The sequence below is a fragment of the Chelonia mydas genome, chromosome 9 (assembly GCF_015237465.2).
Source record: "Chelonia mydas isolate rCheMyd1 chromosome 9, rCheMyd1.pri.v2, whole genome shotgun sequence".
NCBI classification, from domain to species: domain Eukaryota; kingdom Metazoa; phylum Chordata; order Testudines; family Cheloniidae; genus Chelonia; species Chelonia mydas.
The window spans coordinates 88156930-88175035 of NC_057855.1; the positions used below are offsets into that span (position 1 = coordinate 88156930).

At 45.0% G+C, this 18106-nt stretch overlaps 2 protein-coding genes across 6 annotated transcripts; one reads left to right on the forward strand and one right to left on the reverse strand.

The window, feature by feature from the left end:
* Positions 1-15: 15 nt before the first annotated feature.
* LOC119567025 (putative ferric-chelate reductase 1) lies at positions 16-15896 on the forward strand. Of its 3 annotated transcripts, XM_043523041.1 has the most exons (7): positions 1559-1695; positions 2138-2234; positions 7819-7944; positions 10315-10427; positions 10996-11111; positions 11746-11810; positions 14810-15896. In XM_043523041.1, the coding sequence occupies exons 2-7, from the start codon at positions 2228-2230 to the stop codon at positions 14887-14889; spliced, it is 507 nt and encodes a 168-aa protein (XP_043378976.1). In that variant the 5' UTR covers positions 1559-1695; positions 2138-2227; the 3' UTR covers positions 14890-15896. The 3 variants fall into 3 exon arrangements, with proteins under 3 accessions (XP_037764267.1, XP_043378977.1, XP_043378976.1); XM_037908339.2 differs by lacking the exons at positions 1559-1695; positions 2138-2234 and adding an exon at positions 16-144; XM_043523042.1 differs by lacking the exons at positions 1559-1695; positions 2138-2234 and adding an exon at positions 179-311.
* Positions 11193-18040, reverse strand: NDUFA1 (NADH:ubiquinone oxidoreductase subunit A1). 3 transcript variants are annotated; one of them, XR_006284064.1, is made up of 4 exons: positions 17798-18016; positions 17366-17455; positions 12246-12492; positions 11193-11549 (listed from the first exon to the last, which is right to left on the reverse strand). XR_006284064.1 is itself a non-coding variant. In XM_043523043.1 (4 exons), the coding sequence occupies exons 1-3, from the start codon at positions 18005-18007 to the stop codon at positions 12490-12492; spliced, it is 303 nt and encodes a 100-aa protein (XP_043378978.1). In that variant the 5' UTR covers positions 18008-18016; the 3' UTR covers positions 11193-11549; positions 12444-12489. The 3 variants fall into 3 exon arrangements, 2 of the variants coding, with proteins under 2 accessions (XP_043378978.1, XP_037764268.2); XM_043523043.1 differs by having other exon boundaries at positions 12444-12492; XM_037908340.2 differs by lacking the exons at positions 11193-11549; positions 12246-12492 and adding an exon at positions 16037-16175 and having other exon boundaries at positions 17798-18040.
* Between the last annotated feature and the right edge of the window lie 66 nt (positions 18041-18106).

Sequence of the window (18106 nt, forward strand, 5' to 3'; positions counted from 1 at the left end):
TTTAGCCATTCAGCATCATGGCTGTGCAGATATTGTCAGTGTCAAGGGGGGGTTCCCGTTCTGCTCCCACTGAGCAGGATCAGGCTCTTAGACTGGAGCTCCATGGAGCAAACTCTGTCTTCCTCTATGCTTGTGCTGCACCAGGTATGCAATAATAATCCTAACTACCAGCAGTTCACTGGCCAATCTTCACGGAAGAGTCCTGCTAGGGAACAGGTGGCCAGCATTAGCAGGGATATGGATTTCAGGATCCAGCAAGCTTTTGTCATCACTGCCTTCTATGGCTGTGTGATTTACAGCCCCTGCAATGGGTAAGGAGAGATTGTTCAATCCCTGGTTAGCCTGTGCAGGATTTCCTAGATTCCTTGTGCACAGCCTTAGTCTGAAGTCAGGGGAGGAAGACTGCAGGGGGTCAAATCTTGCATGGGTGTCCGCTGGTGACAGGAAAGGGACTTGCTTGAATTCTTTATCACTTATTAGCTCCGATGCTCTGCCCTGTCATGAGCATCCCAGGGTGATGGCACAGTGGGACAACGCTGCAGTCGTGTTTCCATTATCTTGTATCTGCCTTCAGCCACAAAATGCCCTATGCACAGGCTACTCTGACTGTGTGTACTGTGCCCTCTGCATCATTCAGGCTAGGCCTGAGCTGTGCTTAGTGGTGCTAACTCAGTGGGGTGGGGGAAACTGGGCAAATTTGCGGGGACTGGGAATTTGCTTTTTGGCAAACTTTCACTACAAAACAAATTCATAATTTCATGCCATACAATTTCTAAGCCCAGAAACTTTGCTCTTTGTTCCATTTTCACTGGTCGGCTGGCTTCACATGGAAACACATGACAGTCCTATTGGGTTTGTCCATGTTTCCCTGTGAATTCACCATGGTGTGAGCAAAATAAGTTTGAAAAAGTCAAGGCTTGCTTCCGAGACCTGGCACTGGGGGAAAGGACTGTGGTTGTGTGACAAACCAAAGCAGTTAGCAAGTATGTCTGAATGAGAAATGTTGCTCGGGAAGGAAAGCATGAAGGGGAAGAGAAAGAGAAGTAATAATGAAGTGGGTTACAGCATGGTTTAGTGATCAGACCACGGGATTGGGCGTCAGGAGAGCGCGTTGCAGTTCTGGCTCTGATGTTGATTCAGTGTGTGTCCTTGGACAAGGACCAAAGGCCAACTTTTGAAAAATGCTCTTTGTGTTTGGGTGGAGCAGTTTGTGGGGTGTCCAACTTCAGATACGTAGGGCCTGCTCTCAGATGGAGGCCCCATCGTTCCACTTGGAATCTATGGGAGCTACAGGTGCTCAGCACCTCTGAAGATCAGCCTCTTGGGCCCAGATCCTCAAAGGCATTTAGGCACCTAACTTGCATTAAAATCAATAGGATTAGGTGCCTGAATATCTTGGTGGATCTGGCTCTTGGTGTCTAAACCAGTGTTGCCAATGTGCTATTTCCTTGTCAGTGATGCAGTCTGGCGGGGGCTGGAGCCAATGGTGACATGAGAAGCTGCAGCCTTCTCACAAATTTCAGCTCTGCTGCCCCCTCTGCCTGGAAAACCCTCTTTGATTGGCTGCCTTCTCCACTTGCCCTCCTGGAAGAAGGAGCAGGCAAAGCCCAGCTGCACAACGTGGCTCCAATCCCTCCTTTCCTGTGAAAAATGGGTCAGTCTGCTCCCCCCTCCAGCCCAGAAATACCAGGCCAGGTAAGGAGGATGAAGAACCCCTGGGGGAACAGCAGTGAGGCTGGAGGTCAGCACTGACTTAGAGTTGAAGGGGCAAAACTGATTGCTGGGGGGTGTGGGGCTGGGGAGAGCCAGAGTTCACTCATTAGAATTGTGGGCTTGGGGAGAACCTGGAAGCTCCATCCAATCAATCGGGCAGCAACCAGAGCTCCTTCAACGAGTGTGAGACTCACCTCACCCACTATGTGTGGGAGAGTTGGCAATGCTAATTGGTACATGTGCCTGGCAAAGGAAGAGGGTTCAAAATCAAAAGAGAAGCTAAACTCCACAATAGATTTACAAAAAAGATCTTATGATTCAGGAACTGATTCAGATTTTGTAACTCTTGGGGTTGGCGGCAATGAGGTACCCAAATTAGAGGCCACTTCTGAAAATGTGAACCTAACCCCTTTTTGTGTCTCAGTCCCAGATCCTCTGAGGATAATAACAATACCTGTTGCACAGGGATGTTGCAGGGTGTATAGATTGATGTTTGTGACACAGCTCTCTTCAGATGGAAGGTGTTATGGAAATGCTATTATCATTACAATGAAACATGCCAGAGGCACAGAGAAAGCAGGGTACCCCTAAAGCAGTGTGGAAGTAGGCAGGGATGTGGGAAAACAGGAAGTATGGCTCAGCAGTGGAAGCACATGGAAACCTAGAAACCATGCCCCGTAGATTGTACAGTCCACGAGCCAAGGTACACTAGGGACTATTCCTTGGAGTTGTGAGTAAGAAGGACCCACCGGAGCCTAGTTTACTTCTGGGAGACAAGAAAATTAAATGAAAGCTAAACACCAGAGAGCAGTCAATGAAACCCTGCTTTGATCATTAGCACTCTCTGCCTCTGTGTTCTTAAAAGGTGTTTTGCCTCCTGCCCCTCATTCAATGCACCGGATTAATCACACAGGTCTGTACCCAATACTTTGCAATAATCCTTGTTTCTTTGTGTAGATGATTCAGGAATGTAACAGCCCCAGCTGTGTTCTTTAGTGGGAAATTGGATTTAAGGGTCCCAGCTGAACTGCAGAAATTGATCCATTCCAACAGATTAGTAGTTCTCCTAAGGCTGCAAAAATGGGACCCAGAATTCCCGCACTGGCAACAGCAGATCTGTAGCATAGATAAGGGGCCCATTGAATTTAAGCAGCTTTACCATGACATCATCTAACCCTCTTTAGAGCTCCTTGGATTATAAGGCCAGGTGGATGACCCTGACTTCCCAAAGCTTGATGCTAGGCAGCCCTCTGGAGGCAACTAGAGACCCTGAACCAGATTCAGGCCAGACCCCAGCCAGTGAAGCTTGAGTGCATAGTGATTTTTTTTTTTTGAGTCACCAATGAAGAGAATTCTAGCCCCTTCAAAACACTGGGCAGGGGGAGTGCCAGAGCAGGGAGTCCTTCACAGAAAGTGGGGGAGAGAGATTCTGAAAAGACAAGTGTTGTGAGCAAGAAATGCAGAAGCGGGAACAAACGGAACCAGGTGCAAGGTGCTGTGTTGACATATGCTGCAGAACTGCCCAAAAGCTGCAGGATCGATTACACCAGACCCAAAGAGGGGGGATAGGGCTTGTGACAGACAACCCAAAAAAATTTACTGACTGTCTGGGAAGAGGCAGACCTTGTTCATCTGGCTGTCCAGACATATGCTCTAGTATATCCAGGGTAATCATCAGAGAGGGAATCTCTTCCAGTTCTCCATCAAGTCATGTTCTATAAGGTGAGAAGAGTCCTGCCATTGGATTTCCATTATAAAGAGCCCCACTGGGCCCAAGTGAGAATATTGTCCATGTTGCCACCTGTCCAGCTATTCCCATGATCATCCCTTTTTCTTTTCTTTTTTTAAGAGGTAGCTGTCCTGGAAAATCTGTACAAGTGCTCAGTACACACTGCCAGCTCCCAGTTTTATGGACTCAGGATAATCTCAGAAGTCCCTTTTTTTTTTTTTTAAACTTCAGAGGTGGCAACCTTATCCATGGAATGTGGCTGGGTTCCCCCATGTGAACAGTCACCCAGCTGCTGTATTGGACCCAACCTTTGGATCCCACATGCTTCCAAGCTTCATGGGTCTGGGCAGAGTCTGGACACTGGTTCTAAATCTGCCCTCTCAGGCATGCTGTGTTGACATGGGGAATCTGTCTGTCCAATTTATGAACGATGTGAGATTATGAACTCTCTGTATATATCTTTACCAAGCTGCAAACTGTTGCATGTTAAAAATGGAGTTTGCAATCTCTTTGTCTCCCTGTTAGACTGGAATTCCAAAGGTGGCTGGCAAAAGGATAACAGAAGAGGGTTGTTAACTTAAGTGCTTGACCATTGAAATGTAATAGCTCTAGACCAAAGACTGGCTGCCAGCCAAGAGACCTAGTTTGTCGGGGAGAAGTTGCCTAACAATGATATCCTCTGGTAGGACTCTATGGTCACCTGTTAAGGGGCTGGAAGAATATGAAGGGCCAAAGCTGCTGTTTGCGCACAGTTATACTCTCTCCAGCCATCTTTCACCTGTTTAAGGTAGGGGAAGCTGCTGCAGGGGCTAGATGAGGTAGAGGGAACCCTGCCGACCTCAACACAGATGGTTTTCCAAGGAGTCCCAAGGGAAGGCTGAGCTACAGTGAGGGGAAGATCATGTAGGTTTTTATTATTTTTGTGTGGATCTGTATATATCTCTTTTCAGGTTTCAGAGTAGTAGCCGTGTTAGTCTGTATCCACAAAAAGAACAGGAGTACTTGTGGCACCTTAGAGACTGACCAATTTATTAGAGCATAAGCTTTCGTGAGCTACAGCTCACTTCATCGGCTGCATAGAATGGAACATATATACAGATAAGTTGGAAGTTAGCATACAAACTGTGAGAGGCTAATTAGTTAAGGTGAGCTATTATGTGATTAAGTAAACAGCAACTGCAGCATAGAGCCCTGTGCAAAGGGACTGTGCATGTTATAGTCCACCCTTCCCATGTGCCTCCTGAGAGAGTTAAACTGTAACGCAGAAGCCTCGCACCTTCAGTGGGCTTCTGGGAGAGGGTGTGTTTAAATTACTGAGGTATCTTGGGGGTCCGTGATGGAGCTGGGGGCCTGGGGCAGGTGGGCTGAGGAGCTCCATTTCAGTGAAGGGGTAACTGACTGTGACAGCTGGTGCCCAGGAAATATGCTACAGCCAACAGAGGCCCCCAGGGAAGCTTATAACAGCGGGGATTCCGAGAGGCTTGGATTCCTCTCTCAGCAATCTTGTGCGTGGCCAAGAGAGGGCACTGGATCAGATCTGTGACAGGGAACTAAAAGGATCTTTGCAAACACTCGGGGACAGAGCACTACCTGAGTGGAAGTGTCTCTCTCCCAGTGCAAAGCAGAGCAGCACCAATGTGCTGGGTGAAAGGGCACCTGGCGATAGGCATGGTCCAAGCCGAGAAATTGTCTCTGATTAGACCCTGTTATCTATTTCTTTCCACTCCATCTCCTAGCATCTAAAGTCCCAGTGCCTGTGGTGGGGGCAGGAGGGAAGTCTATGGGTGCCAAACACCTGGCATGTTGATTTTCGGGAAGACTAAGGGTAAAAGGATCCAAAGTGGCCTTGTCTGGCCTTTCACCAGCTGCACGGTTTAGCTGGGATGGCAAGGAGCTCCACGTCATCAGCAGCAGGGGACTTGGCATCCTTTCCTTCTCTCCCTTGTGCCCTCCTACTCAGTTTTCTCTCCCTGATCTTCACACACACACAGTCCCTTTTTTCATCATCTGTCCTGTCTCCTCCCTTCCCACTCTCTCTCCAGTGTTGTAGCTGACCGGCTTGTGACAGGATCTTTGGGCTTTGTGTTTAATTGATTCCCAAGCTGCCTCCATCTTTCAAAAGATAGGCTGAGGCAGGAAGCATGATGAGCTGGTCATGGACTGAAAACAAAGCCACATGATCTGAGTTAGCCTCCACGCCAGCTAACCTAGAACACCGTGTCCTTATAGCTACCGCTCAGGGTGTCCTTAGAAAAGTATTGGGCTCTCAGGGCTTAGCAACACAAACAATATTTTAAGACTCAAGACAAGGGATGGGTCCAATCAGAGCCCCCTCCAAATGTGGGGAAATTCAGATCTAAATGTTGGGTCTAATTTGGGCCAAAGTTCTCTTTTATACTGCAGTGGAGCCAGGGGAGTTCCATTTACTTCAGTACATGTACTTTTATTTCCTTTTTCTAAAATATCTACATGAAACCGAATTTTGAGGCAGTTTTATTACCAAGCCATCAATAGGATGGAATAGAGTCACTATAACATCAGAGGGCAAGGCAGCTTCCCCAGCATGCATATGTTAACCATAAAGAACCTGATTTTCAGAAGTGCTGAGCACCCGTAACTACCATTGACTTCAGTGGGGTCTTGAAGTGTTAGTATTTCAGAAAATCCGTCCTGTCCCTTCGTGAAGAATGTGTCTAGGGAGGGCCTGATTCTCCACTCACACTGGCTCTATCCCAGTCGAGCTCCTCCTGATTTCCCCCAGTGTGAGCAGAGTAGATCAAATCTTCTGTTATTTAATGGCTTTTGTTCCCTGTTTTGCACTCTTGATGCCCCACAAAGGGGTCAGGGTTGTTTTTCTCTTTCCTTCCCTGCTTGGCTCTGCCTACAACAAACTCCCTTCCCTTTTTGTGGTTCTTTAATCTTCCTTTAATCTCTCCTCTCTTAGTCTTGTGAAGGCTGCTATAAATTTCTCACCAGCAATGTGAACAAATGTCCATTTGTTCTTGTCAGGGTACAGAGAGCACCTGGCCAGCCTTGGCATTTGCCATACAAGCAGAGGCTTTGAAGTGAAAGTTGATAAGCCCTTTAATCTTTCTTATGATAATGTTCAGGAATTCTGACTCATGCTTCTTCAGCAGCTCCCTTGCATTTTTCTCGTACTAACTCCTATTTGGCTGGAAAGCAATTTTGTTTCGGTAAGTGAGTCTAACCAGAGTAATAGCAATTCAGTGGAAAATGTCACTTCTAAAGGTGTAAATTGTGATCAGTGCATTTTCTCTCAGTTGTAGGTAATTTCACTGTGATTATGTAAAAAGAAAGTCATGGACCCTTCACATCTCCAGGCCATGGGTTTGTTCTGGCATCACTTACTCATGAAAGATTAATGCCAAAGAGCGAGCTGTTAGGACACAGAATGCAGGGAATGGATGCTCGGGAATTGACAATGAGGATATAGAGTCTTTAATCCCTAAAACAGATTTGTTTACAGTCCAAGCTGGTAGTGGCCAAAAATTACTACACTCTGATAGCTGCTTAGTGACCTTTTACAGCAAAAATACCAAAGAACTGGAGGAACGACACGGGGGTTAGTCTGAGAGCCCAGCAGTCCTGAATGCATGAATGCGGAGTGGGTAGGGAGGACAAAGGCAGCAGAGAACGATGGGTTATGTTTTTAATTTGCCTTCCTGTAGAGTACCAGTACTACTGTAATAGGGGAACTGCCCTCATTTTGCAACTAATGCTCAGTATATAGAGAGGGGCCAACTGTGTGAAGTTTGGATTCGGGGGGCTCAGATCTAGAAGTTTGGTTCAGACCCATCTCCAGCAAAAAGCAGAAAGCTCGCCTTGTTATTGATCCCTACAGCATCATGAGTCATCTTGGTCTCTACACAACACTTGAAGGACAAGGTTCCTGCCCTGAGCTGCTTACTGTCTAACTCAGACCAATAGAAAACCAGGAAGGACTCCAGCACAGGGAGGGTTGGAGACCTCTTGGCATGGCTATTAACATAAGCAAGCAGGAGAAAGAAGTGGTTTCTTAGAGGGAAGTGAAAGCAAAATACCCTTAGTTATTCTGAAAGATCCCTTATGCAGATAGCTAATAGCTAGAAATCACTGAACACATCCCTCATTCAGAGGGCGTGTGCACAAAAAGCATTCAAAACCCAAGGCTAGAAAATGAATTTGTTGAGGGTAAGTGACTCAGCAGAGCCCTGCTCCTCTTTCCTCTATCTGTCTGCAGTCAGAGAGGATTTATTGTTGATTCAAAGGAGAGGCAACCTCTTGTCCCCCAGTCATGGCTCACTGGAGTCCTTCACTTCGCCTTGGCTACATGGTCTTTTGGAACATTATTTGTCCATGTGTTGCTTTTCCAACAGGAGCCCCAGCATCAGCCTGTGAGAATATGATGCCTGTGCATATGGGGGTCCAGCCCCAGCCAAGTCCAGCCCCCTATGAGATCCAGATTGATGCATCTTCCTTTGTGAACAGGCAGCCGATTAATGGTAATTAAGTTCCAACTTCTTAACTGGATTGGTAAGATTTACTTAAAATCCATGATTTCTTCATAGTTGTTTGCATTTGGCATGCTTTCTGTGTAAATGGATCAGTATTATTAGGGAGCTTCTCTTCTTCATCATGTTTTCTCCCTAAAATGTGTTTAGTAAACTTCTGTTTAGTGAAATGAATTAAAACAACTGTGAGCAGATCAGCAGGAGAGGACCAAGAGAAACAAACTGAGGACTACCTGGAGACGAGAAGTTGACATTACAAACACTATGCAAGTTATTTTAAAGTCTGCCAGGCCTGGGTGCCAAGCAAGTAATCATGATATGGCTGCATTCTGTTATAGTGATGCTGATAATCTAGTGATGAATCAGACAAAGGTTAGCCCCTCATAGGATGAATCCAGCATCTGGCAGGATTGGGCCAATGCCATGAAATCAGTGGATGATTTTTACCTGGTGCCAGATAGTTAAGGGAATTCTTAACTGGTGCAGGGCTATCACTGATAGGTCAGTGATTTGTTTCTGTACCAAGGCAGTAAGGAGAAATTAACATCTTCTAGCTCTTTGGTAGCCCGTGTGAAATGAGTTGGTGATCAGATGCGTAACTGAGGCTAGAGATGTGACTTTCCCACGTCCCATAGAGAGTCAGTGGCAGAGTTGGGAATGGAAGCTGGGAGTCCTGACTCCCTGTCGTGTATACTAGTAACAAGGCCATCCTTCCTCCCCGCTGACTCATGCCTGGTTACTTGCTTAGCCTAGGATGCAGTGTCTTCTTCATTTCCTTTCAGTCCCAATATGTCTCTGATGTCTTTCTTCTTCACCTCTCTCTATGGCTACCATCTGACCCTCTCTGCCCTCCTTTTCCAAGGGCCCAGACTCCCTCTCTTCACTTCTCCCCCTAGTCTATTCCTCTTCTGGTTCTTTGTAACCCTTGGTCCTAGAACGAAAGAATAGCCATACTGGGTCAGACCAATGGTCCGTCTAACCCAGTATCTGGCCAGTGCCAGATGTGTCCGAGGGAATGAAGAGAACAGGGCAATTTTGAGTGATCTATGCAGTTTCATTCAGTCCCAGCTTCTGGTAGTCAGAGGTTTAGGGACACCCAGAGCATGTGACAGTGTCCCTGACCATCTTAGCCATTGATGGACCTATCCTTCAGGAACTTATCTAATTATTTGTCTGAACCCAGTTGTACTTTCAGCCTTCACAACAGTCCCTGGCAACGAGTTCCACAGGTTGACCGTGTGAAGAAATATTTCCTTTTGTTTGTTTTTAAACCTGCTGCCTATTAATTTCACTGAGTGACCCCTGGTTCTTGTGTCATGTGAAGGGGTAAATAACACTTCCCAATTCACTTTCTCCGCACCCGTCATGATTTTATAGACCTCTGTCATATCCCCCCAGTTCTCCTTAGTTGTCTCTTTTCTAAGCCGAACAATCCCAGTCTTTTTAGTTGCTCCTCATCTGGAAGCTGTTCTGTACCTTTAATAATTTTCATTGCCCTTCTCTGCACCATTTCCAATTCTAATGTATCTTTTTTGAGAAGGTTTCAGAGTAACAGCCGTGTTAGTCTGTATTCGCAAAAAGAAAAGGAGTACTTGTGGCACCTTAGAGACTAACCAGTTTATTTGAGCATAAGCTTTCGTGAGCTTGCATCCGATGAAGTGAAAGCTTATGCTCAAATAAACTGGTTAGTCTCTAAGGTGCCACAAGTACTCCTTTTCTTTTTTTGAGAAGGGGTGACCATAACGACCTGCAGCATTCAGGTTCTGTCTCCTTGTACACCCTGGCTGCCTCCTGGAGGTGGAATGTGCTGCTGTTCAAGGCCAGGAAAGGAGGAGGCCTTAGGTGCCTGCTCAGAAGCCCCAGGAGCAGCATTTAGGAGCTGGGAGAACAAGCTAAAGAGGAAAACTTGCTCCTTGTCCCTAGTCCTGCTTCTAATCTCAATGGGACTGTACCCAGTTACCCGAGGGCAGAATTTTATCTAAAGCCTTTTTCACAGTCCGTCTCCGTGGTATTTATATTGCCCCAGGCCCATAGTAAAGGAGCACCTCACTCTCCTTGCAGACCCTTGTGAGACAGAGAGCTACTATCATCCCTGTTTTGCAGATGGGGAAATCAAGGCACAGATAGACTAAGTGACCAGCCCAGGGTGCCACAGGAAGTCAGTGGCAAAGAGGAAATTAAGCCAGTGTCTCCTAAGTCCCAGGCTGGCACGCTAATCACTGGGCTATTTTTGCAGACACAGCTGATGTGCAAAGATATATCTGGTGTATCTTTGGCGTTATTAATGGTGGTGACCGTTTTCAGAAGCCAGTCCCAGCTATGGGTGATTAACATGTGATAAATGCATATACTATCTTCCAGTTCAGATTGTAGGGCCGGGATACAGAGGCCTGTTGCTGGAAGCTCGCACCTTTGGCTCCACGGCTGCATTTGGCACTTGGCAGAATCCTGCCAATAACACTAAGTTCTTACAGGTAAGATGGGAGCTTCTCATTTCTAGCCTTATGGGGCATCGTGGCTTAATAAATACTGTGAAATTAAATGTAGCAAGAGAAACAACATATAACAGCAAAGGCAGCTGGGTGGGAGCATTTGGATTGATCAGGGCACGTTGTATGCGATGTCTATTACCCAGGCTTTTGGTGAGGGGAGGGGGATGTTATCGTTGCTAAGGAAATGGGATTTGTTTCTTTGTTTAGTGCAGTCGTCCCCAAACTTTTCCTGTTGTGACCCTCCCTCATCTGTAATGCAATCTGTCCCATGGGGCTGAAAGCGGGAGCCACTGCCAGGAGTCAAAGCTGGGACCTTGGAAGATGGCAGTGCTGGGGCTGCAGCTGGGGGCAGAATGGGGCTGGGTGGTGTTCCCTCCCCACCCCCAAAGGAGGCTGGTCCCAGGGCCCTCCCCCAAAAAATGTTCCTTCCGTGCCACCCCAGGGGAGCGCTCTCCACAGTTTGGGGACCACTGACCTAGTGTGTGTGACAGGTACACTATTCATTGTAATTAAACAAGTAATATATGGATTGATATTCTTTTCTTTGCAGTGCTCTGGAAACCCAAAAGGTGCGATTACTCATTCTAACACCGAGTTAAAAACAAGCCTGACCACTTATACCTGGCTGCCCCCAACCTCTGGTTGCCCTGCCATTATTACATTCATGTAAGCAGCTTCATGACAGAGTTCCCTTTTAAATGAAATCCCCTCCCCCTCCAATGGACATCTCAAACATGTTTTCTTCTCTTTTCTCTCCCTATACGTTAATACAGTCATAAAACATTCTGTTGTTTCATATAGGGCAGGATTTTCAAACGCACCAGAGTGATTCTAGAGCATAAGCCCCATTGACTTTCAGGTCTTGTGCTCCTAAGCCACTTAGGTGCTTTTGAAAATTTAGGGGCTCAATCAGCAGCAGGGTCTCCCCAGACAAGTGAAAGCTGCACATAACTAATGAGAGCTGATTCACACCATTCGGATTACAAATGATATTAAAGCAGAAGAATGTTGCTGTACTGCAGGAATAGTATTTTGATCCTTTCTGGGAATGGAAGGATCTTCAGTTGGGAAGCCATCTGAAACGGTCAGCCGCAGCTCACTTTCCTGTGTGCAAGAAAGGGTGGATTCACTTTCCCATGAAGTTAGGCTTACATTACCATTTGCTAATGAATTTATGAGCAAAGCAGCAACACCATCACAGAACGGCTACAATGAGTTACTGGAATATCGCTGGCGGGAGGTAGGGGGAATTCTTCCTATTTTATAACCATGTTACACTGTTCTTTTTCCTCTTGAGCAGGGCAACTGTAGCACAGTCTCGTGAAATTTATTGGCTCGGTGTCCAATCCAAAGTGATCTGGAGAGGTGAGTAATTTAGTGAATTTATCATTCCAATTTAAGGCAGTGGATTGTGTATCTAACTGCCATTAATGCAAATAGGAGTTAAAGATGCATCAGGAGAAAAGCCACTGGTGTATCAGAAATGCAGAAGGTGCTAGTCTGTGTGCAGTTTGCTTTGAAATTATTTTTCTTCACCATACAAGGGTTCAGTTCACTAAGCTGGAATTTACATATATAGTTCTTAATCTCTCCTCCTAAATCATTCACTCCAGCCCCCTAATAGTCATCTCTGAACTCCTTCCAGTCTGATGATATAGTTCTGTGAACATGGTTCATGTAACTAAATGAAATATTCTAGGTCTCCTATGAAGATATGATTCCAGTTATGGATTAAACTGTCAGCCACTGCTGCTAAGCTAATGGGAGTCTTGCACAGAGAAGAAAAAATAGACTAGTTACTGTAAGAGCTGACTCTCTCCTCCATCTGGAAAGGGGTAGAAGAGTAACTTGCACCAACAGGAATTTGTGTATGCAAATATCCAAGTCATCAGAAGGGTAGAGAGCTGGTTTTGTTTCTGGTTCTTCTAGGGAATGACTATTTTCTCTCAGTTCAGCTAATAAAGAAAACCTTTATGCTGAGCGCCAAATGATGCATACCAATGTAACCCTACTGTAAAGTTTGTCATGCATGCTGTTGCACAGCCTATTGAAAAAAAAAAATGAGCCACTATCTCTCTTTCAGTGTTAATTATATGAAGACTTACTATCTACAGTTGCTCAAATCTGGGTCTCGGGGTGCATTTGCGGGGGCTCAGGGCTTCAGCTGCAGTGGGGCTGAAGCCCCGAGCCTTAGCAGGTGCATCCTGGCTCTTGAACTTCTGAAGATTGTTGTAGGTGGCTCAGTAAATTTGGCCAACCCTGGCATAGAGCGTGCTAGTCTCAAAGACTGTTCAGTTACGAGCAGTAGTGATCCAAACTATGCAGAAACAGTTGTCCGCTAAAGTGGCTCCAACGTAGTTATTAGGCAGCTCCAACATTGTAAATTATGTAGCTACTTATAACACATTTGAGGCAGGGAGTGGGAGTCAGGCCTCCTATATTCTGTGATCATGGATAATTCATGTAAACTGTGCCTCAGTTTCACCATCAGTAAAACAAGGATAGGCAATGCCCCCCTCACACAGATACTGGGGCTTAATTCATTGTTTGTAATGTGCTCTGAGTTACTGAGTAAATAATAAAAGGAAGTAAGATACTGTCACCTCCTCTTCAATACTAAAACAAAAGATCATATTTAAGCTGATTGCTCATTAGAACAATTTAAAGGCCATTATTTAAGAGATTGTCACTGCCCCTTGCTTAGGGATCATTATTCCTGGGCTTTAGTGTGCAGTTAAGTATTGTTCTTGTCTTATGTAAGAGAAACAGTAATAATGACTTATCTGCCCCACCCTCATTTCTCATCTCTTCCTTGGTTGGTCCCACAATGAATCTTACCTACCTTCTCGCTCCCATCATCATTGGTTTTGTCAATATTGCTCTCTAGCCCTGTAATTCCTTCTCCACTTCTCTTCCTAATATATATCTGCCATGAGGCCCACAAGTATTAACACAGTATAGTGAAAATGCCATCAACCAGCCATTATTCAAAACAAGGAGAAAGAAAATGCATTAAGACAGAATCTTCCTTTGGTTCCCCTATGCAAGTCACGTTGTAGGGGGCACACACAGCATCTTGTCTGGCTTGCTATACAATACTAAGTCTATTGTGTGAGCTTAACATAATAATGGGCTTATTTTAGGAAAAAATCCATGATTAAAAGACTCTGCATAGTTCATTAATTTGGGTTTAGCCTACAGGTGCTAGCCTGTGATATACAGGAGGTCAGACTAGATGATCTAATGGTTCCTTCAGGTCTTAAATGCTGACTGTATGGGGAAATTGCATAAGATTCTGAGGGATGGTATGAGGTCTCATTTTAATTGGAAAAGACTTAAGCTCTGAAACTACAAATTATACTTTAATTCAAATGCCTAGAGTGAAGGGGATTTGGGACTATCCCCACTGAGCTAGCTAAGCATCAAGCCTAGGTAATTCACCAGAAAAGCACTATCTAGTTGATGTGCTTTGACACAAACATCATAGGTAGAATCTAAATTTTACACTGAGTGTGTCTCATCCAAAAATCAGCTGTCTTTATTGGTATTCATTTCTTCTGTAGATGCTTGGTTTAATGGCAAGAACACTTTTGAAATGTAATTAATCCATTTTAGTCTGACTGATGGAATGACTTCCCTGAGACAGGAACATTATATTTTAAAACCAACATAATAAATGATAGAGCCAATCCTATCAGTCAGAAAGATATTCAAAAGCAAGAGACAAGTAAGGACACAAGGCAACTGTACACCCTTTGAAAACCTGCAACTACACAGAACAGACAAGGCGTGAGGAAGCAGAGTGAGCAAGTCATTTTATATGATTGTCAGATTAATAATCAGGTTATTAATGCTTAAACACATCAGGGTAGCAGTATAAAATGGCTAGAGCAGGAGACTAGGCACTTGTCACACTGTGCTCCATTTCCCACTTTGCAACTGACTTACTGTGGGAGCTGGGGCATGTCACACAACCTCTCTGTGCTTTGGTTTTTCCATCTAATCTAGGTACAATGCATACATCTCAATCTCTGTATAAAACATGCTGTAAATGCAAAGTAGTTTGAAAAGTTTCTTAGAAGTTAATTAATGCCCTGTTCATTGCTTCCACAATAGCTGTGTTTAGACTGTGTTAATCCATAGATGTTGGTTGCCTGAGAAACCAGAGTGAGTACTAGGTATTACTACTGATTGTGAATGGGAAGTGAACAAGTGACAACTATTCATTGCTTTTTCTCTATAGTTAAAACAGGGTTGAAGGAGGGAAAAACTGATGATCACACTAATATCAATGTTGCCTGAACTGTGTAATGAAAACTAATTCTAAATTAAAGATAACATCCATTTTGTTTTCCAAACTACAGAGTCTAAAGCTACATGTGGTGCTGAGAAGTTTACATGGACAGTTACTGTTGTGACAATGATGTCTTTCCACTTAATATAAGTAGCCAGGCAAAAGCAGTAAGTGCTGGAGTTTCAGAGGATCTATTCAATGGCTAACAAATACAGACCCTGTACATAATCACTACATTTGCTTCTGCCATGAAGTGGATTCTGGAAGCCTAAGGCCTACATCTACACACGTTATACTTTAACTCTATTGGTACAGTTTAAAAACAGTAATACAACCCTCTACAGTGCAGTTATACTGGTACAGCTTATTCCCTACAGGCATGTTAGACAAGTATAACAATGCCCTCTCAACCCTAACCAATGCTGTTTTAATATTAAATTATCTGTATGTAGACTAGGACTAAGGTTAAAGTTGAGTAGTACAAAGCCATAGTGGAATCTCAGAAGCTAGAACAGACCTGAGAAACAAAATTAATGCCATGACTTCAACTCCATTCTAAATTAGAACCTATATAAGATCAGCACCTTTGATTTGTATAAGGAACGGTACACATCAGGATATCACGACAATATCTGTATACCTTTTCATTATACATGAATTGTACAAAACATCTTTCAGAATTAACAGACAATGGCCTGCTACAATAATATAATTAAACCTCTGTTATTTTACCCTAACTAAATTGGCATTGTATTCGCTAATGGCACATTAACAGCAGTGGTACACTCCAGAAGTAATTTCTTAAAAGGCTTGTCATTTCATTAAGTAATGACTGTATTGCTACTATTCTTTGCAACCTCTCCTTTTTGAGAAGGGTAACCTACAATTGATCATGTGACAGCAGAAGTCGATGCTTTAACAGCTTTGTAATGAATACAAAGTTAAGGCTTAGCATTGCTCCTTGCATGACAATTTCATGAGGGGGGACACAACCTCAATAAATGGTTATTTTTGCTATTTACAGCAGCTTAGTAGTTTATTAGTGTATCTGCAGAGAGTTCTAAAGGTTACTGAAAGTAACAGGCATATAAATAAAATAGATTTAACTCTCCCTGGCACTCCACTAACTTTTGTTGCAAGTTTCTTAGCTGGAAGCACATCTATAACTTTAGGGTAATTGCCTACCTCTGCTATGAATTCCTTTTTGTATGTTTGACTACAGAATGTTTATGGTTGGCTGTATTATTTTCAATATACACCTTTTAAAGTTATACCAATAAAAAATTCAGAAACCCACTTTCATTTTCAAGGTTTATGTGCACCATATAACACATTGCATCAAATATAAATGCATGTTTACTGGAGCTAAACTGCTTTGTACAGGAACTAGGACTCTTCATTCAACGAGTTGCTTCTTAGTCAATGTTCTCCAATCCCTGAAAAATAGAAAGTGAAACACTCTTAACTATCCATACAGAATTTACACCAATCTCACCGCCTTGTTTACATTTCGCAGAAACGTACACACATCAACTTACTACTCTTTTTTTAACCATAAATTCCTCAGCAGAATAAGAAGTTTGCATGTTTTTTGGAAGATACAATTTTTTAAAAAATAGGGGGAAAGAGAATCACTAAAGTACAATTAAGGGTGGGGTGGTAGCACGAGGCAAACTATAGTGATAGCATCACAGAAATTATGAAAGGAAGAGACCCACCTCATCAAGGATACCCCATTCAAATTATACCATCCCTACTTAGTATGCCTAAAGGTGCCCTGAAAAGGTTTTTCAAAGGAATGTACGACGCACCCCTTGTTCTTTACATTAGACATTTAGGTCTTGTCTGCTCAGGAACATTCTATGCTAACTGCAGAACCAGTGAAATTACATCACTTTAGGGGAGAGTGAAAAGTTGAGCAATTCAGCAGGAAAGGAAGGGAATTTTGTCACTGTTTAAAACTTGTTTTTGTTAACCCCTATTTCACTTCAATGACTAAATAAGGCTTGGGAAAAGGACATAACAAATTTAACATTCCAACCCCTTCCACTAATGTGACAGCTCATAATACACATGCTTAGAAACATCCCAGAGACTCCTAGAAAAAACTGACCAGGCCATTTCTAATGAAATATTACAGGCTTTCTTTGTATTTTATAAAGCAACAAATACAGGCACTTAAAAAAGCTCTTTACAGGTCACCTTTAAGTACTAGCAGTAACAAGTCTGCACTGAAGGCATCAAGTGAGAATGAAAAGACACTAATGCTAAGAGAGTCAGGCCTACGGTTTGTAAAGAAGATTGGTCTAGATTTGAACCCATCAAAGTCCATTGATTAGCTGTAAGACAATATATTAAAAATAAGCACTTCTTGTCTGCCCCAGTTAGCAGGCTAAGTTCTACCCTCGGGTACCGTCAAGACCGGTGGCTTTATACTGAAGTATCAGAGAGCAAAACCCAGTCAAGGGTTCTAACTCAACTCAAACAATAGCGAGTGCTCACTGCAGAGACCTACAACTCTACTTTTCAACTCCTGGTTAGTTGAATTCTGAGGCGTTTGGATTTTGCAGAGTTCAGCTGCCTTGTAGTTACAGATCAGCTTCCTTTGCCGTTGGAAGGGATTTACCTTGGACCGATGGTATTCATTAACCCCCGACAGTCGCCGGTCTCTCTCCATCAGGTGCCACTGGTAGGGCTGGCGAGCAATTCTCTTTTCCTGCGCACGAAGAGCAACGTGTCACCGCACTGGGAGACGGCGCGGGGAGCAGGAGGCTGCCGCCGGGCCAGGCCACCGACCCCGGGCTCGGACACGGCCCCGAGTAGTTCCCGGGGTGGGGGAAGGGGAGCGGCGCCCTCTGCTGGTTTCCAGCGGCTCACTCGGCACAAGCACCGGACAAGGGGTGCCCCCCCGCCAGCGCCCGCTCCCCCCTCCCACGTCACCGCCAGCGCCCGCTCCCCCCTCCCACGTCACCGCCAGCGCCCGCTCCTCCCCTCCCAACGACACCCCCCCCCCGCTGCCGTGCGGAGCCGGCCCAGCCCCTCCTGGCTCCGCCCTGACCTTGCCCCCGTTGAGGTATCTGTGGATCTGGGTGAGCGACACGCCGGGGATGGTCAGGCACAGGCACATGACGGCCACGCCGGGCAGGATCTCGTACCACATCCCGGCGCCCGCTCGAGCCGCTCCGCCGCCACCGACCGCTCCACTAGACCGAGCCTCCCCAAGCTCGGCAAACGCGCACGCGCAGGCAGCACCACTTCGCAGGCGCATTAGCCCCGCCCCACGGCGCCGCCTACCCAGCATGCATCACGGCGGCGTGCCGCCGCCATTGTGACGAGGCAAAGACCACTGGAAGCGTCACGAGTACAA

Coding starts and splice junctions, on each gene's coding strand:
- LOC119567025 (XM_037908339.2), top strand. CDS start 18: ATGGCTGTGCAGATATTGTCAGTGTCAAGGGGGGGTTCCCGTTCTGCT. Junction 10,428..10,995: donor ATAACACTAAGTTCTTACAG/GTAAGATGGGAG, acceptor TTTTCTTTGCAG/TGCTCTGGAAACCCAAAAGG. Junction 11,112..11,745: donor CCTGCCATTATTACATTCAT/GTAAGCAGCTTC, acceptor CCTCTTGAGCAG/GGCAACTGTAGCACAGTCTC.
- NDUFA1 (XM_037908340.2), bottom strand. CDS start 18,040: ATGCTGGGTAGGCGGCGCCGTGGGGCGGGGCTAATGCGCCTGCGAAGT. Junction 17,456..17,797: donor GATACCTCAACGGGGGCAAG/GTCAGGGCGGAG, acceptor CTTCGTGCGCAG/GAAAAGAGAATTGCTCGCCA. Junction 16,176..17,365: donor ATGAATACCATCGGTCCAAG/GTAAATCCCTTC, acceptor TCTATTTTTCAG/GGATTGGAGAACATTGACTA.